The following is a 17392-nucleotide window of genomic DNA, read 5'->3' as shown; positions in this document are numbered from 1 at the left end:
ACCCATCCATTGGAAAAAAAATACACCTGGTGCGCCACTTTGCCGGTGCCCAATACCTCACAGCAAACCCTTGCTCATGTCGTAAGACCAACCGCCTTCGCGTCGCAGCTTGTCGCGCGCGGCAAGATCCTTCCGGATGTCATCCTCGGTCAAGCGATCCGCGCCGCTCCAGTTTGCACTAGATGTTCGTGCGCGGAACTTGTGCCACCTGTCCTTGCTCTTGTTGAAGACCTCTTCCATGTTCAGCGGCGCGGGGGGGCCGAAGATGTTAGACGGGTCCAGTGTCTCCTGGTGCATGAGCGCCCGTCGCAGATCGGGAGAGTCAGCCCATGCCGCCACCATGCCGTTCGACTCGTCTTCATCCTCATCCTCGTCGTCGGTCTGGATTTCAGGAAGCTCGATGGATTCGCCATTCTGGAACCGGGGCGACGACCGCGCTGGCTTGGCAGAAGACTTGGCTCCTTGAGGCGCCGCGGGGCGTGCGGGTGTCTTGTAGGAGCCGCCAGCAGGGTTGGGGTTCGGCGCGAAAGGGATTGCCCCTTTGGATATTTGGGCCATGTCCAGAGGGTGAGCCGCCTTGGCGTGACTGTTGTGCTGCGCCGTGACCGTGGCCTTGAACAGGTCGCGGGTCGCACTCGGCGGTGCAGCCGTATATCCATACATGGACTTTGTTGGCAGGTCCTACCATGAGGTTAGCACAGATGAAGCAGTCGAAGTGATCAGTTGACGGCCACTCACTTTCTTAAAGCCTGCCGACGGCCGCACGGGGGGGCCCTTGATATTCCGCGACTTATCCTTGTCGGCCTCATCGTCAAATGCCTCGCTAGTCCGGCGTCGCTTTACATCAGTCTTCTCCTGGGCGCCCAGCGTGCGCTTGACGGCGGATTTGCCCGCGTTCGTCAGGACCGCGTTGACAGGTCTGCTGGATTCGTCTTGAGATCGTTGCAGATTACCCGTCATCCGTGACTGCGGTCGTTGCGCGTCGCTTCTTGTGCCAGGAGCAGTCGAGATCCTCTTCTCGTAGCCCGTCGCCGCATCGGCCTGCCCACTGAGCTGAGAGCGCACCGCGGGAGGCGGCGCTCGCGTCTGCTTCGCCTTCTCGATGGCTGCTTTCCGTTGAGCAGGAGTCTTGCCATCATTCTGAGACGCGGCAAGCTCACGCTCTTGGCGCCTCTGCCGCTCAGCCTCCTGGCGTCGCGCTTCCTCCTGCTTGCGCTGCTCCTCTTGTGCAGCTGCGCGTTTCCGCTCCATTTCTGCCTTCGCGTCGCGTCGGCGCTGCGCCTCACGCTCGTCCTGCTCCTTCTTTTTGGCTGCGAGGTCTAGGGCCTTGGGGCGGCTCACCGACGCAGTACCCCGGAGGCTCTGAGAAGAGGGCTTTGCGTGTAGCGAAGCCTTGCTGGTTCTGCTCCCGAGCTGGCTCTGAGACTGCGAGTTGGAGCCACCCGCAGTATCGTGTGATGTAGTCGACAACCTGCTCGAGGGGTGGTACTGGGAGTGCTGAGAGCCAGTGTTCACCCTGATAACAGTCGGCGCCTGCCTGGTCTTGGCTTGTGATTCCTTGGTTGGCTTCATGGGTCGCTTCATCTCCTTGGTTCGAGTTGCCTGGTTCGATCCAACAGACTGTGAAGCGGCGGGCGCAGGAGCGGCAGATGGGGCGTCCTCCATCTCGACGTCTCTGTCAGATGTCTTTGGTTCCTGTTCCTCAGCCGGAGGCGCCCTCCTGGGGCTGGTTCTCGTGGCCTTTGGGGTGGTCTTCGGCAGAACCTTCTCCTCTTGTTTCTTCAGGGCGATCTGCTTCTCCATGGCTGCAAGCTTTTCTTGTTCCTTGCTGAAGATGTATGCCTTCTCCCTCTCCTTCTCACGCGCCTTCTCAAGCTTGTCATTTTGCTCCTCGACTCGTTTGGCGTCTTTCTCTCGGCGTTTCTGCTCCTTCTCTCGTTCGGTGGATGCCCTGGTACGCCGGGCAATTGGCTTCGTGGGGCTTGCATCCGGCTGCTGGCGGCTCTGGGGATCCGCCTTTTGTTTGGAGACCACAGATTCGGACGACATTGTAGGATGCAACCCCAGTCTCGTTGTGGAAGGAGACATCAAAGACTTCCCTTCGGCACTAATTGCAGCGCTGCTTGCCAGCAAACCCCTTGAGCTCTTCAATATTGAAGAGAGCTTGTTCTTGACCTGTTTCAGAGGGCTCTCTCGCATTGATCGGGACGGGGACTTGGAGGGTGTATCGGCTTTTCTGGCCTCAGCAACACTCATCAATGTGGGGTTCGAAACCGAGACAGTCTTCTTAAGTGCCTGCAGATCTGGGTCTGAAGCCGAGTGCATAATCGGCACGGTCGATACGGATGCTGACTTTCCGTGCCCATGGGCTCCATGATGTCCAGTTCGAGCACGGAAGTCGGGCTGACTGATAGTTTCCTTGCCCTGAATATCTTCCATCACATCCGCTGAGTGGCTCTTTGGCAGAGCCGGCCTCAGGTCTGTGGTTTGGGTGGCTGTTGCCGGGGGCTCGATCCAATCGTCGTCGTCTTCATCGTCATCTACGGGGAACGCCCCAGGTGTCGTCTGAACCGGCGTCTTGCGAGCAGGAGATGGAGATTGGAGTGCGGTAGTTGGTTTCTGAGGTTGCATAGGCTGGGCAGTAGGTAGTTGTTTCGATTGGGCGCCGCCGCCGGATTGCGATTTGCCCAGTCGGTTAATCTGGTCTTGCAGTCGTTGTGTGTAAGTCATGGTATGACTTGCGGCGATGTTGGTTTGGTCGTTCATGCTGCGAGCCGGGATATCCTCATCAACATCCATCTGGTCTTGATGCTCATCATCGTCATGATCAAGTTTGGCGAGGTTGCCAAGACTCTTTCCGCCGGTCGGCCGGTTGTAGTAGCTTGTTCGGATGTGATCCAAGTGGCTCGTCCTAGACACGCGGCCCCCGATACTCTTGCCCGCCGTGAGCGGTTCTCTGGCGGGCAGAGACGCGAAGTTCAAGCTACTCTTCCGGACCACGGGCCTCACTGGGCTTGATCCGTCTGACGGTGACCGGGCATCATCTGACTGCGGGTCGGCATCGGCATCGGCAGGCCGCTGTTGGCGCGCGCTGGCAGTGTGTTGCATGGTAGCAGGGGTTTTAGTCGACACCACGTCCATCTCCTCGTCCTCGGCGAGCTGCGCTGTCACGAAATCCACACGGGGCGTGGCAATCTTTGCGGTCGCGTCGCTGAGAACGCGAGTTGTCTGTTCCTCCCGGGCGGTCTGAAAGGTCTTTTCTGGCGAATCAATGGTGACCTGTCGCGTGGAGCTTTCGCGCCTGACGGGCACGGTTGTCGTCGTGTGCCACTCAGCAGCGTTAAAAGTATCCTGGGTGTCTCCAAGCTCCGAGTCCAAGTGTATGTTGACAGCCCCAACGTCCTGGCTGCCAAAATATCCAGAGTCTTGGGTTGCGGGTTGCTTGGGTGAGAAAACGGGTATACGGGCAGAAGCCTGCTTCACCGGGCTGGGTGAGGATCGAGCTCCTTGAGCATGAGCTTGTGGTGACTGGTTGCGGTCGGGTTGAGGCGCAGCCTTGAGGGGAATATTTGGAGTCGGCGCGAATACGTCGGATAGAGGCTGGAGATAGCTGGTCAGTTACTGTCCAGGCACGCATCAGAACCCCGACAACTTACCACGCGTGTTTCCATCGGGTTCTTGCGAGCCGTTCGTGGCGTCTTGCCGCGCAGCTTCCCAGGCGTCTTGAAGGTTTCCGCAAGATTTCTGCCACGCATTCAGTCAGCTATGCGATCAAAGCACGCGAAGGGGGCGCGAAGTACGTTTCATTTTCGTTGAAGATGCCAGCCATGTGCTCGTTGAGCCAGTCGAGCTCGTTCCGTACCGAGAATGAGAACTCCTCCACCTCAGTATGAGTGATCATGAGAGCAGAGGATCTCTCCTCAGCGACCCAGGCCGAGGAGCCGACCTGCAGTCGCGGTCCTCTCATGGCGGCCATAGTCGCGCAAGTCACTGGTCAGAGACCCCGCAGCTGGAGTCTCGCAAACCACGGAGGCGATGTCGGTCAACTCGAGGATATCATACGGGCAACTGCCGGGCTCGATGTGCGCGAGTGTCGAGAGTCTTGTAGGCTCCACGTTGAAATGGGTGCCTGTGCGCAGGCGAGGGGCGTTGTTGATGGACAGTGGAGAGCTTCAAACGTCGGCGCAGCCAGTCGCTCATTCCACGACGTCTTGTTTTGATTGAGCCCGAATCGGGCTAGCGTCGGCAGCCGGCTGGCACAGCTCGCCCTTGCAATGTCGCGTCCATGCCGCTCACGTGACTGGGTGATGTAAGGCTAAATGAGAGCGGATGAAACGGCGCGCACGTGATGATAAGGTCCCTTATCAGAAACTAAACACGACTTGTTTACTTTGGCGTCGCGCGTCTCCAAGTGGGCGGGCAACAGACATCGCATCGCAGCCCGACAGTCTCTGCCAGCAAGTCGCAAACCGCCAACGCAGCGACCGGCGCCATCATGAGGGTGATTGAAGTGATTATCGACGTGCGTGTCCCCTAGCGCCTGTATGACTTGTGCGTCACTGACGGCCGGCACAGGGCTTCAAGTCGTATGCCGTGCGGACTGTCATCTCAGGATGGTGAGGGGTCTCAGCGGTTTTGGGGGGTGGCCTCCGACACAGCGCCCAAACTGACACACTCTAGGGACGAGAGCTTCAACTCCATTACCGGCCTCAACGGCAGTGGCAAATCCAACATTCTGGACTCAATATGTTTCGTCCTGGGCATCACCAACATGTCCACGGTTCGAGCGCAAAACCTACAGGTGCGACATGAACCCGCGCAATCCTCTGCACGTGGGAGCTAACGGGTGTAGGACCTCATCTACAAGCGCGGGCAGGCTGGCGTCACAAAAGCCAGCGTAACCATTGTGTTCGACAACCGGGATACGAAGAAGTCGCCGATCGGTTTCGAGGAATATGCGACCATTAGCGTTACACGCCAAATCGTCCTGGGCGGCACGTCCAAGTATCTCATCAACGGCCACCGAGCACAGCAGCAGACTGTGCAGAATCTCTTCCAGTCTGTCCAGCTCAACATCAACAACCCAAACTTCCTCATTATGCAGGGCCGAATCACCAAAGTCCTCAACATGAAGGCAGTGGAAATCCTAGCTATGATTGAAGAGGCGGCGGGCACAAGAATGTTCGAAGACAGGAGAGACAAGGCACTCAAGACGATGGCCAAGAAGGAGCTTAAGCTGCAGGAGTTGCGGGAGTTGCTCAAGGACGAGATTGAGCCGAAGCTGGAGAAGCTGCGCACAGAGAAGCGCGCATTCCTCGATTTCCAGCAAACACAAAACGACCTCGAACGACTCACAAGGCTTGTCGTTGCCTACGACTACATCAAGTGCCAAGAGAAGCTGAAGCAATCTGCTGCCGATCTTGAGGGCAAGAAGCAGCGCCACAAGAGCTTGGAAGATTCTGCGTCGCGAATGAAGGGCGAGATCGCGCATCTCGAGGAAGATGTCAAGAAGGTCCGGTCTCAGCGCGACAAGGAGCTGAAGAAGGGCGGCAAAGCTCAAGCGCTGGAGGAAACGGTCAAGAAGCATGCCAACGAGCTGGTGCGACTCGCCACAGTCATGGATCTCAAGAACACGAGCTTGGCCGAGGAGAGCGAGAAACGGTCTGCCGTAGAGAAGAATGTCGCCGAGCTCGAGACAGCACTCGAAGACAAGACGACATCTTTCAACAACGCCAAGGCGGCCTACGATGCGGCAAAGGACGACCTCGCAAAGCAAACCAAGGATGTTGAGTCCAAGGAGGAGTTACTTCAAACGCTGCAAACCGGTGTCGCATCAAAGGACGGCCAGGAGAACGGATATCAGGGCCAGCTGCAGGATGCGAGAAATCGCGCGACAGCAGCTGCAACCGAACAGGAGCAGGCCAAGATCAAGATCTCGCACTTGCAGAGCAGGCTGAAGGAAGAAGAGCCTCGGGCCAAGAAGGCTAGGGCGCAGAATGCCGACCTCTTGCGGGATCTGGACGGGCTCAAATCACAGGCTCAGCGCCTCGAGAAGGAACTCGGCAAGATGGGGTTCGAGCCCGGCCAAGAGGAAGACATGTACAAGCAAGAATCGGCACTGCAGCAGTCGGTCCGTGAGTTGCGGCAGGACTCGGACAAGCTCAAGCGCCAGGTCGCCAACATCGACTTCAACTACGCGGATCCGGTCCCCGGTTTTGACCGGTCCAAGGTCAAGGGACTGGTGGCTCAGCTGTTCACCCTCGACAAGGAACACACCAAAGCGGGCACCGCCCTGGAGATTTGCGCCGGAGGACGCTTGTACAATGTCGTTGTTGACACTGAAGTCACCGGCACGCAGCTGCTCCAGAAAGGAAAGCTGAGAAAGCGAGTGACAATCATCCCACTCAACAAGATCGCCGCGTTCAAGGCTTCTGCACAGACAATCGCCACAGCGCAGAGCCTAGCCCCAGGCAAGGTTGATCTTGCCCTGTCGCTCGTCGGGTACGATGAGGAAGTGTCGGCCGCCATGGAGTATGTTTTCGGTAACACGTTGGTATGCGCGGACGCCGAAACTGCGAAGCGCGTTACCTTCGACCCGAATGTGAGGATGCGGAGCATTACCTTGGAGGGCGATGCATATGATCCCTCCGGAACACTCTCGGGCGGTAGCGCACCGAATTCGAGTGGCGTGCTCGTCACTCTCCAGAAGCTCAACAACATCACGAGGCAGCTGAGCCAAGCAGAGCAGTCGCTCAAGGAAGTGCAGACGAGGATTGCCAAGGAAAAGTCCAAGCTGGACCAGGCACGTCGCATCAAGCAGGATCTCGACCTGAAAAGCCACGAGATCAAGCTCGCCGAGGACCAAATCAGCGGCAACTCTTCGTCCTCTATCATCCAGGAGGTGGAGAACATGAAGAGCACCATAAGCGAACTCCAGGAGAGCATCTCTGAAGCCAAGAAGCGCCAGACCGAGGCAAGCGCGGACGTCAAGCGGATCGAAAAGGACATGAAGGACTTCGATACCAACAAGGACGCCAAGCTCGTGGAGCTTCAAAAGTCAATCGACAAGCTTAGGGCCGGCCTTGACAAGAACTCGGCGGCGGTGAAGACGCTGCAGAAGGAACTTCAAAACGCCCAGCTGGACCTGGAGCAAGTGGGCAGCGATCTTTCGGCCGCGCGAGACCAGCTGCAGGAAGTGGAGCTCGGCATCAAGGCTCAGCAGCAGGACGTCGAGGGTCTTGCCAAGCAGCAGGCCGAGCTGACAGAGACCCACGATGCTGTGCAGGCCCAGCTAGATGACGAGCGGGCAAAGCTCCACCTCTTCGACGACGAGCTTCGCGCGCTGGAGGAGGCGACTCGCTCCAAGAACGCTCGGATAGCCGAGGACGGCCTGGAGATGCAGAAGCTGGGCCACCAGATCGAGCGCTTCCACAAGGAGCAGCAGGGCGCGGCGGAGAACGTCTCCCGGCTCGAGGCTGACCACGAGTGGATCGAGGACGAGAAGGACAAGTTTGGCCGCAGCGGGACGCCATACGACTTCCAGGGCCAGAACATTGGCGAGTGCAAGTCGACGCTTCGCAACTTGACGGAACGCTTCCAGGGCATGAAGAAGAAGATCAACCCCAAGGTTATGAACATGATTGATAGCGTCGAGAAGAAGGAGGTGTCGCTCAAGCACATGATCAAGACGGTCATCCGCGACAAGCGCAAGATCGAGGAGACGATTGTGAGCCTCGACGACTACAAGAAGAAGGCGCTGCAGGAGACTTGGGAAAAGGTCAACGGGGACTTTGGCCAGATCTTCTCGGAGCTCCTGCCCGGCGGCAGCTTCGCCAAGCTCGATCCTCCCGAGGGGAAGACTATCAGCGATGGTCTCGAGGTCAAGGTCTGCCTGGGCAAGGTGTGGAAGCAGAGCTTGACGGAGCTGAGTGGTGGTCAGAGGTATGGGCACCCTTCCCAGCCGAACAGTAGTATCCGCTAACCGCATCTCACACAGATCTCTCGTGGCCCTGTCGCTCATCATGGCCCTCCTGCAGTTCAAGCCCGCGCCCATGTACATCTTGGACGAGGTCGACGCCGCGCTGGATCTGTCGCACACGCAAAACATCGGCCGGCTCATCAAGACGCGCTTCAAGGGCTCCCAGTTCATCGTCGTCAGTCTCAAGGACGGCATGTTCCAGAACGCCAACCGCATCTTCCGCACGCGCTTCAGCGAAGGCACCAGCATGGTCCAGGCCCTGACGCCGGCGGACATGAAGTAGATGGTGGCCGGACGGACGAGCGGCTGGGGTCGTCGGCCTGCATGGCGCGCAGGCGCTGTACGAGACTACGAAGCGAGGACATGAACGGGCATGTTGAATGATGTTTTCGGACTGGGTATCAAGGGCATGTGACGGAGCGGGCGATGGTTATGCGGTCTCGATGCGTTTTGGCATGATCTTTTTTTCTGCACTTTTTGTACATATAGCACGGCCGGTTGTGAAGATCATTTTGTTAATACCACTGCGCAACACCGATCAGACAAGACCAGTCGTCGCTTCTCCCCCAGCGATTTCACCGGGCGAAGCTTGAAGCTCGGCGGCGCGTACTTGAAGTCGGGTCGATGAGCGTGCTTCAGCCTTCCAAGCCTCGTCCATCATCCCCTGGCTCTGGCTCGTCGCACAAACGAAGTATCCCCAACCGATGCTCGATGCCGAGATAGCGCGCCAACTCGGGCGGCACCTCCGTTTCCATGCTCAGGGCAGAGCATACATCACCCTGGCGCAACGCGACGCGCGCGCGGCGATAGCCCCTGGATGCGATCTCCGCCTCGGAGGGGACCTCCAGCGGCAGCAGCATCTCCCTCTCCGGAACGGCGCGCAGCCCGCGGCTCAGCTTGGCGGCCAGTCGTCGCGCCAGACCTCGCACTCGCAGCAGTGACCCGCCGCCGCAGCCGCCTTCGTCGTCGGTCCACGGGAAGCGCGCGACGACGAAGCCGCCTTCGATATGGCCCAGCTGCCTGCTCGACTTGGCCTCGTCGGGGAGCCACACATCGACCTGGACGTCGGCCAGGGGCGGGGCGTCGCTGCGCGTCAACGCCTCCCATTGATCGGCGGCGACGGCGTCGTAGCCGTCACCGCTTGCTCGACGGCCCTGTCGCGCGTCTGCCGCCGCCTCCTGTTGATCGGCTGAAGAGTGCGCCGCGCTGGTCAGCCGGGCGAACGTGTAGATGCCATCGCAGCGGGAACCCATGCGCGGCCGGTCTTTGACGCGCGACACGTCGATCCCCCGGCATGCCGCTATGGGGTAGTAGACGGCCGTTGGGCTCGGCGTCTCCTCGACAGGGGCAGTGCCATCAGTGCCGCTTGACTCGGCCAGTTGCTGCTCCTTGGTGGGCGCTGGAGGAGTATCCTCCCGCGCCAGGGAGCGGCCTAGTTTGGAGTGCGTCTGACCCAGCACGTCGCTCCGGTCGACGGGCACAGGTGGAAATATGATGAAGATGGGGAGGACGAAAACTGCGATTGTAGACGAGAACAGCAGAATGGAGCTGCAGTCCAGTTGACTCCAGAAAGTGAAGAGCGCCATAGCATCGACGTGGCTGCGCAACGACACCGCGCGAGTCGCATCCCTTGCGGCCTGCCAGTGGTGGTGTGTACATGTAGTCGCTTTACGATGTCAGGGGGGGGACAAGAGTCAGAATACGGCTATTTGCTCACGTCGTGGCCTGATGCCCAGGTTTGATCGAAGATGAAAGGGATTCTGTAACTGAAACAGGAGTCGCAGTCGTCACCCCAGTTGGGGCTCGCAACCCGCCCGCCGTGGAAACTTGGCGTGACCGCATCGGACAGGCACGCGTGCGAACGGGCGACTGAGAGCCACCATTGGCAAGATAATCAATGTCAAACTGTCGTGTTCGTGAGTACGACTGTCGCCAGATGTGGCGTCCCCAAAAGTTATTACATCGTGATTGAGATGCAGGGTAGGCAGGTTTTCGGAAATCACACCGGGCGTCGACAGAACCCCAAGCCGAACCGATATCTGCCTCGCTATCAAGCTCCCCGAGCACACTCGCGCGCGGGCAAGACGCAATGAAATTGAAGAGAGCTGTGAGGGTTGGAAGTGATAAGTGCAAACGAGGTATGCGCTGGTTTCTGCGCGATCAGTTAAACGCCCTCGAAGCGCTTAGCTGCGCGAAGCCGCCCAGGCTGCTGAGCCAGGATCAGGCCTGCCGCCCATGCCCTCTCTGATGCCAGATGCCAGATGCAACGCAGATTGACAGGTCGGAAGAAGCCGAAAACTGCAGCCACGCAGGTGTGCTCAAGCAGCGTGACAACAGAGCGGGAGCACCCAACACGGTCCAGAGACTTTTGGCGACGAGCCTCTGCCGTGCTCGGAGGCTGCGACGGCAACTCAGCCCAGGCAGCGTCCCGATTCCAAAGGAGCGCCAAGCACACCTTTCCTGGCTGCCGAGTCCCGCGTCTTTCACATGAATCATCCCCAGACGGGACATGGGTCCTTTGGCGGCAAGGACAGGCTTTTGCCCGAGGCATGGCCCCGAGACCCCCACCTCCGGTTCCCCTCACTCACCTGCTGACGCGCGACCGGCAGGAAAGGGCGGCGAGGCGGCGGCGCACTGGCACCGAAGCTGATCCTTCAGTTCACACCCTTGTCTGTTCCTTGACCGCCCGCTCCTAGCTGCTGGACTGCGGCGAGCCCGTCCGTCGCGGACAGAGGTAACTCGTGAGCTGAGGCCCTGCCGGAGGGATTTCCGCTGCAGCAGAAAAGGTGACATGCTGGCATTGTTCCCGTCGCAATATCCGAAGGACCTGCCGACTCCCTGGACACAGGTCGAACCGCTGCGGGACCGCCGTCGTGACGGCTCGCAAACCCGGTTCGTCAGAGCCTTGAGCTGCGAGCCGGAGGGCCCCCGGACGCAACATGGCAGCTCAGGAGCAGATGCTTGCCAGGCTCGTTCGTGGCGCCATCGTCTGATGCCGGCCGGCCTAACGAGCTTGACCTCATAGGTCGCCGTCAAGGGCCGACCCCGCTGCGCAACAGGACCCTGCCTGCCATCAATACCTGGGGCGCCTTGCAGGCTTGATACGTCAGATGGCCCCCGTCCTGTCCCAAGGCCCCCTGCGGAGCCCTCGTGCCAAGGTGACAGCAGTGGTGCACCGGAAGTTGTGACAGCCCTCTCAGCGCAAAACGCCACAACCTTGACTCGTGGAGGAACACAGATACAGTTGCATGCACCCCGGCCAGACCCCGGCCTGGCTTGCCTGCCTCTTCATTTCTGGGCACTGCGCGCTCCCGCGTGTGTCTTCGAGGCACGTCACCCACCGGGAGTTGGCCGGCTCCAGCGGAGGGCGAGACCGTAACGGCCCCGTTCGTGGCCGGACCTGAAGAGCTGGACAAAGCCTGGCCTGGTCTGACCTGCCTGGGCGTTTTCCACCCATCCAGCAAGCAGCCCGTCGGATCTATTGCCGCGCTCGACAGACGTTGCCCAACTTGCCGTATTCGGTAATAGCCGCGGGCTCGCACGCAGCTGGATCGAAACAGCCTTCTCGCTGCACGGCATGCCGCCGGCCTGTGGTTGGTGGCGGAAACGGGCCGGCTGCAGCGGCCTGTCGACGAAGCATGCTTCCACGTCGCGTGGCTGACGAGTTGGGCCTCTGCGTTGTCCTCGACGGCGAGGCTCTGCTCGTGCTGCTCGCCCATTGAGGACAATCGCAATCAATCTTTGTCGGCCCGGCGGCTTACAGGTATCTCAACGGCGGGAGCCCCGCTGGTTGCACGTCCCCGCCAGGCTGGCTGCCACCGTTCGCCCGCCCCTTGAAGTTCTTTCGCACCACAGATCATGCCGGAACGGCTCAGCTCCCCCCACAACTGGGGACGGGAGACCCCTGCCTGGGAGCGGTTCTGGCGTTCCTTCTTGTATCTCACTCAGCTGGATGGCAGGCACCGGGTGGCTGGTAAACTGTGCTGTGCCGCAGCTGGGATGTCCCAGTTTCGGCGACGGCATTCCCTGGATGCAGGAAGAACGCACGAGAGCCGCTGGTTCGGGAGGGCGGGAGGTGGCCTGGCTGCGCGCACAGGTGTGATGCCAAGGAACCCGAAAGCAGTCAATCGTGTAGTCGCAAACGTGGCGTCCACCTTTGCCGTACTAGGGCTGGTTGAACCCCTTGCTGCATCCCCTGACGCCATGTTCCCGGCCACCACCACAGCGGACCGCGGGACCCCGAGAGGGCTGGCCGGGCTCTGGCGTGTCACCGGCGGAGGCGGCGGTGGTGGAGACGATTGAGACCCGTAATGCCCGTGTCCAGCTGCACGGGCTAGGAGTGGGCGTGATGAGTGACGCGGTCTGGCAGCGGGGGGTCGCAAGCATGCCGCTGTGCTCGTGTATTCGTCCCCCCGAGGTCGAATGATGCTCTCTCCTCATCTCACGCAGAGTGCAACCTTGATGCCTTGCTCGTGCGCCGGTGGCTGCCCTGGCTGGATCGTGGCCGTCGTGATGGAACTTCTAGAACCGCCCGGTGGGGGAACAGGGCCGATGCCACCACATGCCGGCCATGCGACCTCCGCCTCTGTATTGACTTTTTGCGCACCGGTGGGCAGATGACGGTTGCGCCTCCCACCCATGCCGCCGCCTTGGGTATGCTGGGTTGTTGATGGCTGTCGCCACATTCATAGGCCTGTCTGTCCCTAGGACCCTCCACCGTTGTTGATCAGCGCGCCAAGGGCCGTGGTACGGTGCGGTATACTGTCCGTGGCGCTGTTGCTGCTATGCCCGCCCGCCGGTTGCAACCCACAGAACGTGGTCCCGGACTGGTCGGTGGCATCTCGTGGAAACGGCCTGGAAGCGGAACGTCTTGTCTTGCCAAGTCAGGGCGCCTTGAGCTCGCCCGGGCTCAGAGCTCAGTCGCTTGGTCGTTCCGACACCCTGCGCTTCCTTACCAGGGCCAGGCAATCCCTCTTGTCGAACTACCCATCTGTACTTGGACGGAGCGCAATCGGCATCCTGTCTCTTTAATTAGAACGAGAGCAACCCTTGACCACGGCTTGTGCCGGCCACGGACTCGGCGATCCACTGATACACGCGACCGACAGACGGGACCGACAGGCAAGGAGGCATTTCCCCGTCGCATTTTCACCGGTGCAGGGATCGAGTGCCGATTCGCAGCGGCTGAGTCTTTCGAGGCGACCGCTCTGTGTTTTTGATGCCGATGTTGGAGATGCAGCTGGCCGTGATCTGAGAGGAACCCGAGTCCTTGACATCGCACCAAAGACTCGTTCGGCGTAGGAGACGTTGCAGGACCTTGGGTGTCTTCGGTCTCGGACTGTAATGGCCTTAACACACGGTCGATGGGGTGGAAGGCGTTCAACCTCCGCGCCTTCTCCAGGCTCCGCCCCGAAGTACAAGGTATTGTGTACATCTACTTGTGCGCTGCGAACATTTTACTAGCTGGTGGCTCCTTCTCTGCTGAGCTCTTTGGAGCGCCTGCTTCAGCTTTGGATGTCTGTCCTCGAGCGCCAGCCAAGGAGCTGGTGGGGCAGCGCCCGGACGGAAGGAGCAGACAAACAAGTACCTGCCCAGGGGGACGGAGTAATAAGAAGGCCTGACTGAGACAGGGAAGTACGTACCTACTCAAGCAGCTTGGATCTGGTACCTCGCCTTACCTTGGAACGCGCGGAGTACCTACGTGCCTTAGTACTGTACCTTACGAGGCGCATTGGCTTCAATAGCACCTGACCTGGCACCATATCTCGGGGGGAGGGTGGGTGCCGAGTGCCGTCTGGTACTACCTGGTATCCAGACTCGAGCCCAACAGACTGCTTGTACGAAGTACTGGTATACTGGCTTCACCTTCACTCAATACTCGTACCCCACGATGAGCAAGAACCGTGTGCGAAATCAGGTGCTGTGCAGGGGGCATGCATGTGTCTCCCGGGCCCGCTCCAGGAGGATTTCCATGTCGTTGGTAATAAACAGACTCGTACGAGGCAGCCTTAGCTCCTTGGCCGTCCCAACAGGACCGGTGTTTTTCAAAGCCAGGCAGGTGCGATACTCGTGTGCTTGCTTTGCGTTTCGCCGTCCAGCCCGCTCCAATCTGGCGATGCTGGGCACGCTCAGACACACCAACATATTCCTTGGCTGCCTATGCGCCCACGGCTGTCCGACGTGCATCATCGATCAACCCAACACCGACGGACGATGCCCGTCTGTGGCCGCAACCACGCCGGCCACCAACCGTGGCACAACACCCTCAACTGCACTGCGTACCAGTGTGGACGCAATTCGTTGTGACAACCTGGCGATGCACAACATTCGACCCAGCACGAGCCGACCGCGAGCCCGGCACATTGGGTCAAATGGAGTCCATTCGAGCCCCTTTGGTGATGAAGCCATATGCCCCGCTGCGTATTGTTGAGTTTGGGAATACGCAGCCTTGATTCGAGCAGTCGTCGGAAGAAGAGCACCCTTGGCGGTCTCGGCTTTGGCCTCTGCCGAAGTCTCATGCAAGGTTGTTCAAGCAGTCCATCGCGATCCCCATCGATCTGGTTCCCGTGCGCTCTCGGCGGCCCCTTGGAGTGCCTTTCGCCCACTCGGTGCTCCATTCAGACTGGACTTGGGGCGAGCGTCGAACGCCAACGGCCCTGCCGCTGTCTTCACCAAACGCACATGCAGCCTGTTCCATTGCCTCGTCCACCGTCCAGGAGTCGAGACTCGTCAACCAATGCCAGTCCTGGCCGTAAGTTTGTGGCGTCGCTGCCACGCTGCCACGCCTTGCAGGGCCCACTCGCAGGCGCATGTACGAGTGAATACCAGACAGCCAGCCTGGCCAGGGAACCTGGTCCGGATGTTCGAGCCATCCATCATAATGGCGCCAGGAAATGGGGCGCATTCTGCACCGACCACGGCGTTGCACTGGCCAGGGCTAACATTGGTTCCCAATCTCGGAATGGGGGACTGTACGCATGTGGCACGGGTTAATCGCCTTTCCCTGCCCTGTGGAGCTTGCCGTCGACGAACCTGGCTTCGTACGGACGAGTCCCGGCCAGCCGCACGACTCCGATCTCACCGGCGGAGGCAGAAGCTCTGGCTTCACTGATGCACACCGCGCTAGACAAAGGGCCACGAATCATGGAAGCGCGACATGCGCGCCGCGCTTCCGACTGCGATGGATACTGCTCGCATTCGGTGCTCGTCGGCAAGTCGATAGCCGCGCTCGACGACGCCTGGACACCGAGCTTTCGGCGACTTCGGACACTGTGCAGACACCTCCACATTGTGGACAACGTTCGGCCAATGTGCTCTGCGTCGAGCGGCGGTGCCGCTGGCCTTTTTTTATGGAGATCCCGCGGGAAAGGCGTCTTCACAGCTGCGCCGTGCGATCGACCCGGCACCCCAGCGTTGCGCGCGCATGTCTGACGCCCGGATGCGCGTGGTCCCCCGCGCCAACTTACTCGTACGGATGCCACTTGGGCGTTACGGTGCGTGCGGCGCCGGCCAGTGGCTGGTAAGACGCTGGACAAGAACCCCGTGCTTTGGAGGATGGCATGGCATGGGTGCATGACCAACGGCGCCTTCGACCAACCCCGGCCATCTCCACCGGCGCTCCCTGGGATGTGTGGAGCGCCACAAACGGCACCAGACAGCGTCGCACCCACTTGGCCGCAGTCATTCTCGGACCCCTGCTCGTCATGGCAGTCTACGCATGTACGAGGTACTGCTCCCGACGGTGTACTTGGGGATGAGCCCGGATTCTACGAGTACGTGTACATGGGATGCTGGCTGAGCCCCCTGCCTGCGGCCAATCTGACACTGTCAAAAATCAAAATACCTTCTCGAGCCGGCATCAGGCGAAGATCATTTTCTCGTTCGGGGAGCTCGATATATGTAAGGGAATGGGGAAAAGGGCTTTTGGACCCCGAGCCGCATTATCTCTTGGGCCGCGAAGGCACCAAAGGATGGGTCACGGCTCCATTCTGCCTTGAACTTGTACGCGGCAGTCGTTCAGGCCCATTCTTGGCCGATACCTGCGTTGAGGCGGGCCTGACTTGGCACCCCGACCTGACAAGTTGAAATAGGCGTAGCCTGCGGAGGCAGTGACGGCATATCGATGCGGCCAAAACAAAGAGGAGTGACAGTCACTCTCTCTGGAGCTCGCCCGAAACGCCGAGTACACATCCAGTACCTTGCCCCCGAAATCTCAGTCTGTGGGTTCCGGAACAAGCCAAGGTGTGTGTGTGTGTGGCTGCTATCCCCTAACCCCCCCTCTGCCCACCACCCTGTCTGCAGTCTTAAGTTACATATTCAGCTCCCCAGGAATATCCATGACTGAACTGGCATTCAAGAAAACACAGCACCACATTTCTGCTGCTTCAGGTCTCTGACCCTTCCCCTACAGATCCACTGGCCTGAGCCGCCTGCTTCATCGGCGGCTCCCACCTGCGTTGATTCCAGGCATAGAAAGAGCGTCGGCCAGGTATCCCCGCAAGTTGATCGTTTTTCTCGGCCTTTGTTGGGAGCATCAAGCTGTCGTTTCGGCCTAATCCTGACTGAAAGCGGGAGACAGCAACGGCACCGTCCTCTGAGATATCTTGTGATCCCTGGCTTTACCGATTGCCGCTTGCCCTATTTGGAGCCCACGTGGCTCCAGCATTTCACAGGCGGACTGTCTTTTGCAACGGCGCGTCCCAACCTGGACTGACTTACTTCCGGTCTATGCAACCCCTTTGTTCTTTTCCCTGGCCCGTCACTTCAACCAAGTCGACCGTCGACACCCTTCATGGTCTCTTGCGTCGCCAGTTCTCTGCGCCTCCCTATAGCCTGCCACCGGTAGGCTGGTGACCTTTGGTTCAATCACCATCGCCCTACGAATCAGGGCGTCGGTCGTGGTTCCCATCCAATGTGGGCGCACGTGGATTCCGACGTTTGGTTGATCAGGAACTGGAACACCACGTTGAGGCCACCAACGACCAGAGGCATCCCAACGGTTGCACGGTTTCCCTAACACGCGTCTGATACGCGCTGTTCCTCTGCGAAAATTCGTCAGGTCCTTCTACTGGCACGGCAACACTGCAAAAACTCACCAGCACCTGTTGCGGCTTGCCTATATTCCGGCTCCATCAGGCACGGCGCGGCCCAGTGTACCTGTCTCGATCTTTCATTGCTACTACAACCGGTCGCTACTTGCTTGTGTGTGGATCGTGCAAGCTCTTCAACAAAGCCTGCTGTTTTCGATTCGGTCTGACCGTTCGATGCGAAATTCCTCACCGGCAGCTTATCCCTTTCTTGGGCCGAGCATGAATTTTAAGTCACGCCAAGTGTACTTCGACCTCTGAAGTTCTCCGGTGAAATCACCACACTACTGCCCTGGGTTGGTATGACGATCCGAAACCAAGAAGTTTC

At 59.5% G+C, this 17392-nt stretch overlaps 3 protein-coding genes across 3 annotated transcripts; 1 reads left to right on the top strand and 2 right to left on the bottom strand.

The window, feature by feature from the left end:
* Positions 1–57: 57 nt before the first annotated feature.
* On the bottom strand, positions 58–3967 carry PLICBS_000888 (uncharacterized protein; the record flags this gene model as incomplete). The annotated part of the gene is made up of 4 exons (XM_018318063.2): positions 58–681; positions 739–3600; positions 3657–3744; positions 3801–3967. 4 exons carry the CDS (start codon positions 3965–3967, stop codon positions 58–60), a joined length of 3741 nt encoding a protein of 1246 aa, XP_018183588.2.
* Positions 3968–4495: 528 nt separating this feature from the next.
* Positions 4496–8261, top strand: PLICBS_000887 (structural maintenance of chromosomes protein 2; the record flags this gene model as incomplete). The annotated part of the gene is made up of 5 exons (XM_065599677.1): positions 4496–4522; positions 4576–4616; positions 4681–4780; positions 4853–7941; positions 7997–8261. The coding sequence occupies 5 exons, from the start codon at positions 4496–4498 to the stop codon at positions 8259–8261; spliced, it is 3522 nt and encodes a 1173-aa protein (XP_065455749.1).
* Positions 8262–8613: 352 nt separating this feature from the next.
* Positions 8614–9564, bottom strand: PLICBS_000886 (uncharacterized protein; the record flags this gene model as incomplete). Its single annotated transcript, XM_018318065.2, has 1 exon — positions 8614–9564. The coding sequence occupies one exon, from the start codon at positions 9562–9564 to the stop codon at positions 8614–8616; it is 951 nt and encodes a 316-aa protein (XP_018183590.2).
* Positions 9565–17392: the final 7828 nt, after the last annotated feature.

The sequence above is a fragment of the Purpureocillium lilacinum genome (genome assembly GCF_023168085.1).
Source record: "Purpureocillium lilacinum CBS 284.36 DNA, scaffold_1, whole genome shotgun sequence".
Taxonomy (NCBI): domain Eukaryota; kingdom Fungi; phylum Ascomycota; class Sordariomycetes; order Hypocreales; family Ophiocordycipitaceae; genus Purpureocillium; species Purpureocillium lilacinum.
Note: the sequence above shows the minus strand (reverse complement) of the source record. Positions and strands in the feature narration are given on the sequence as shown.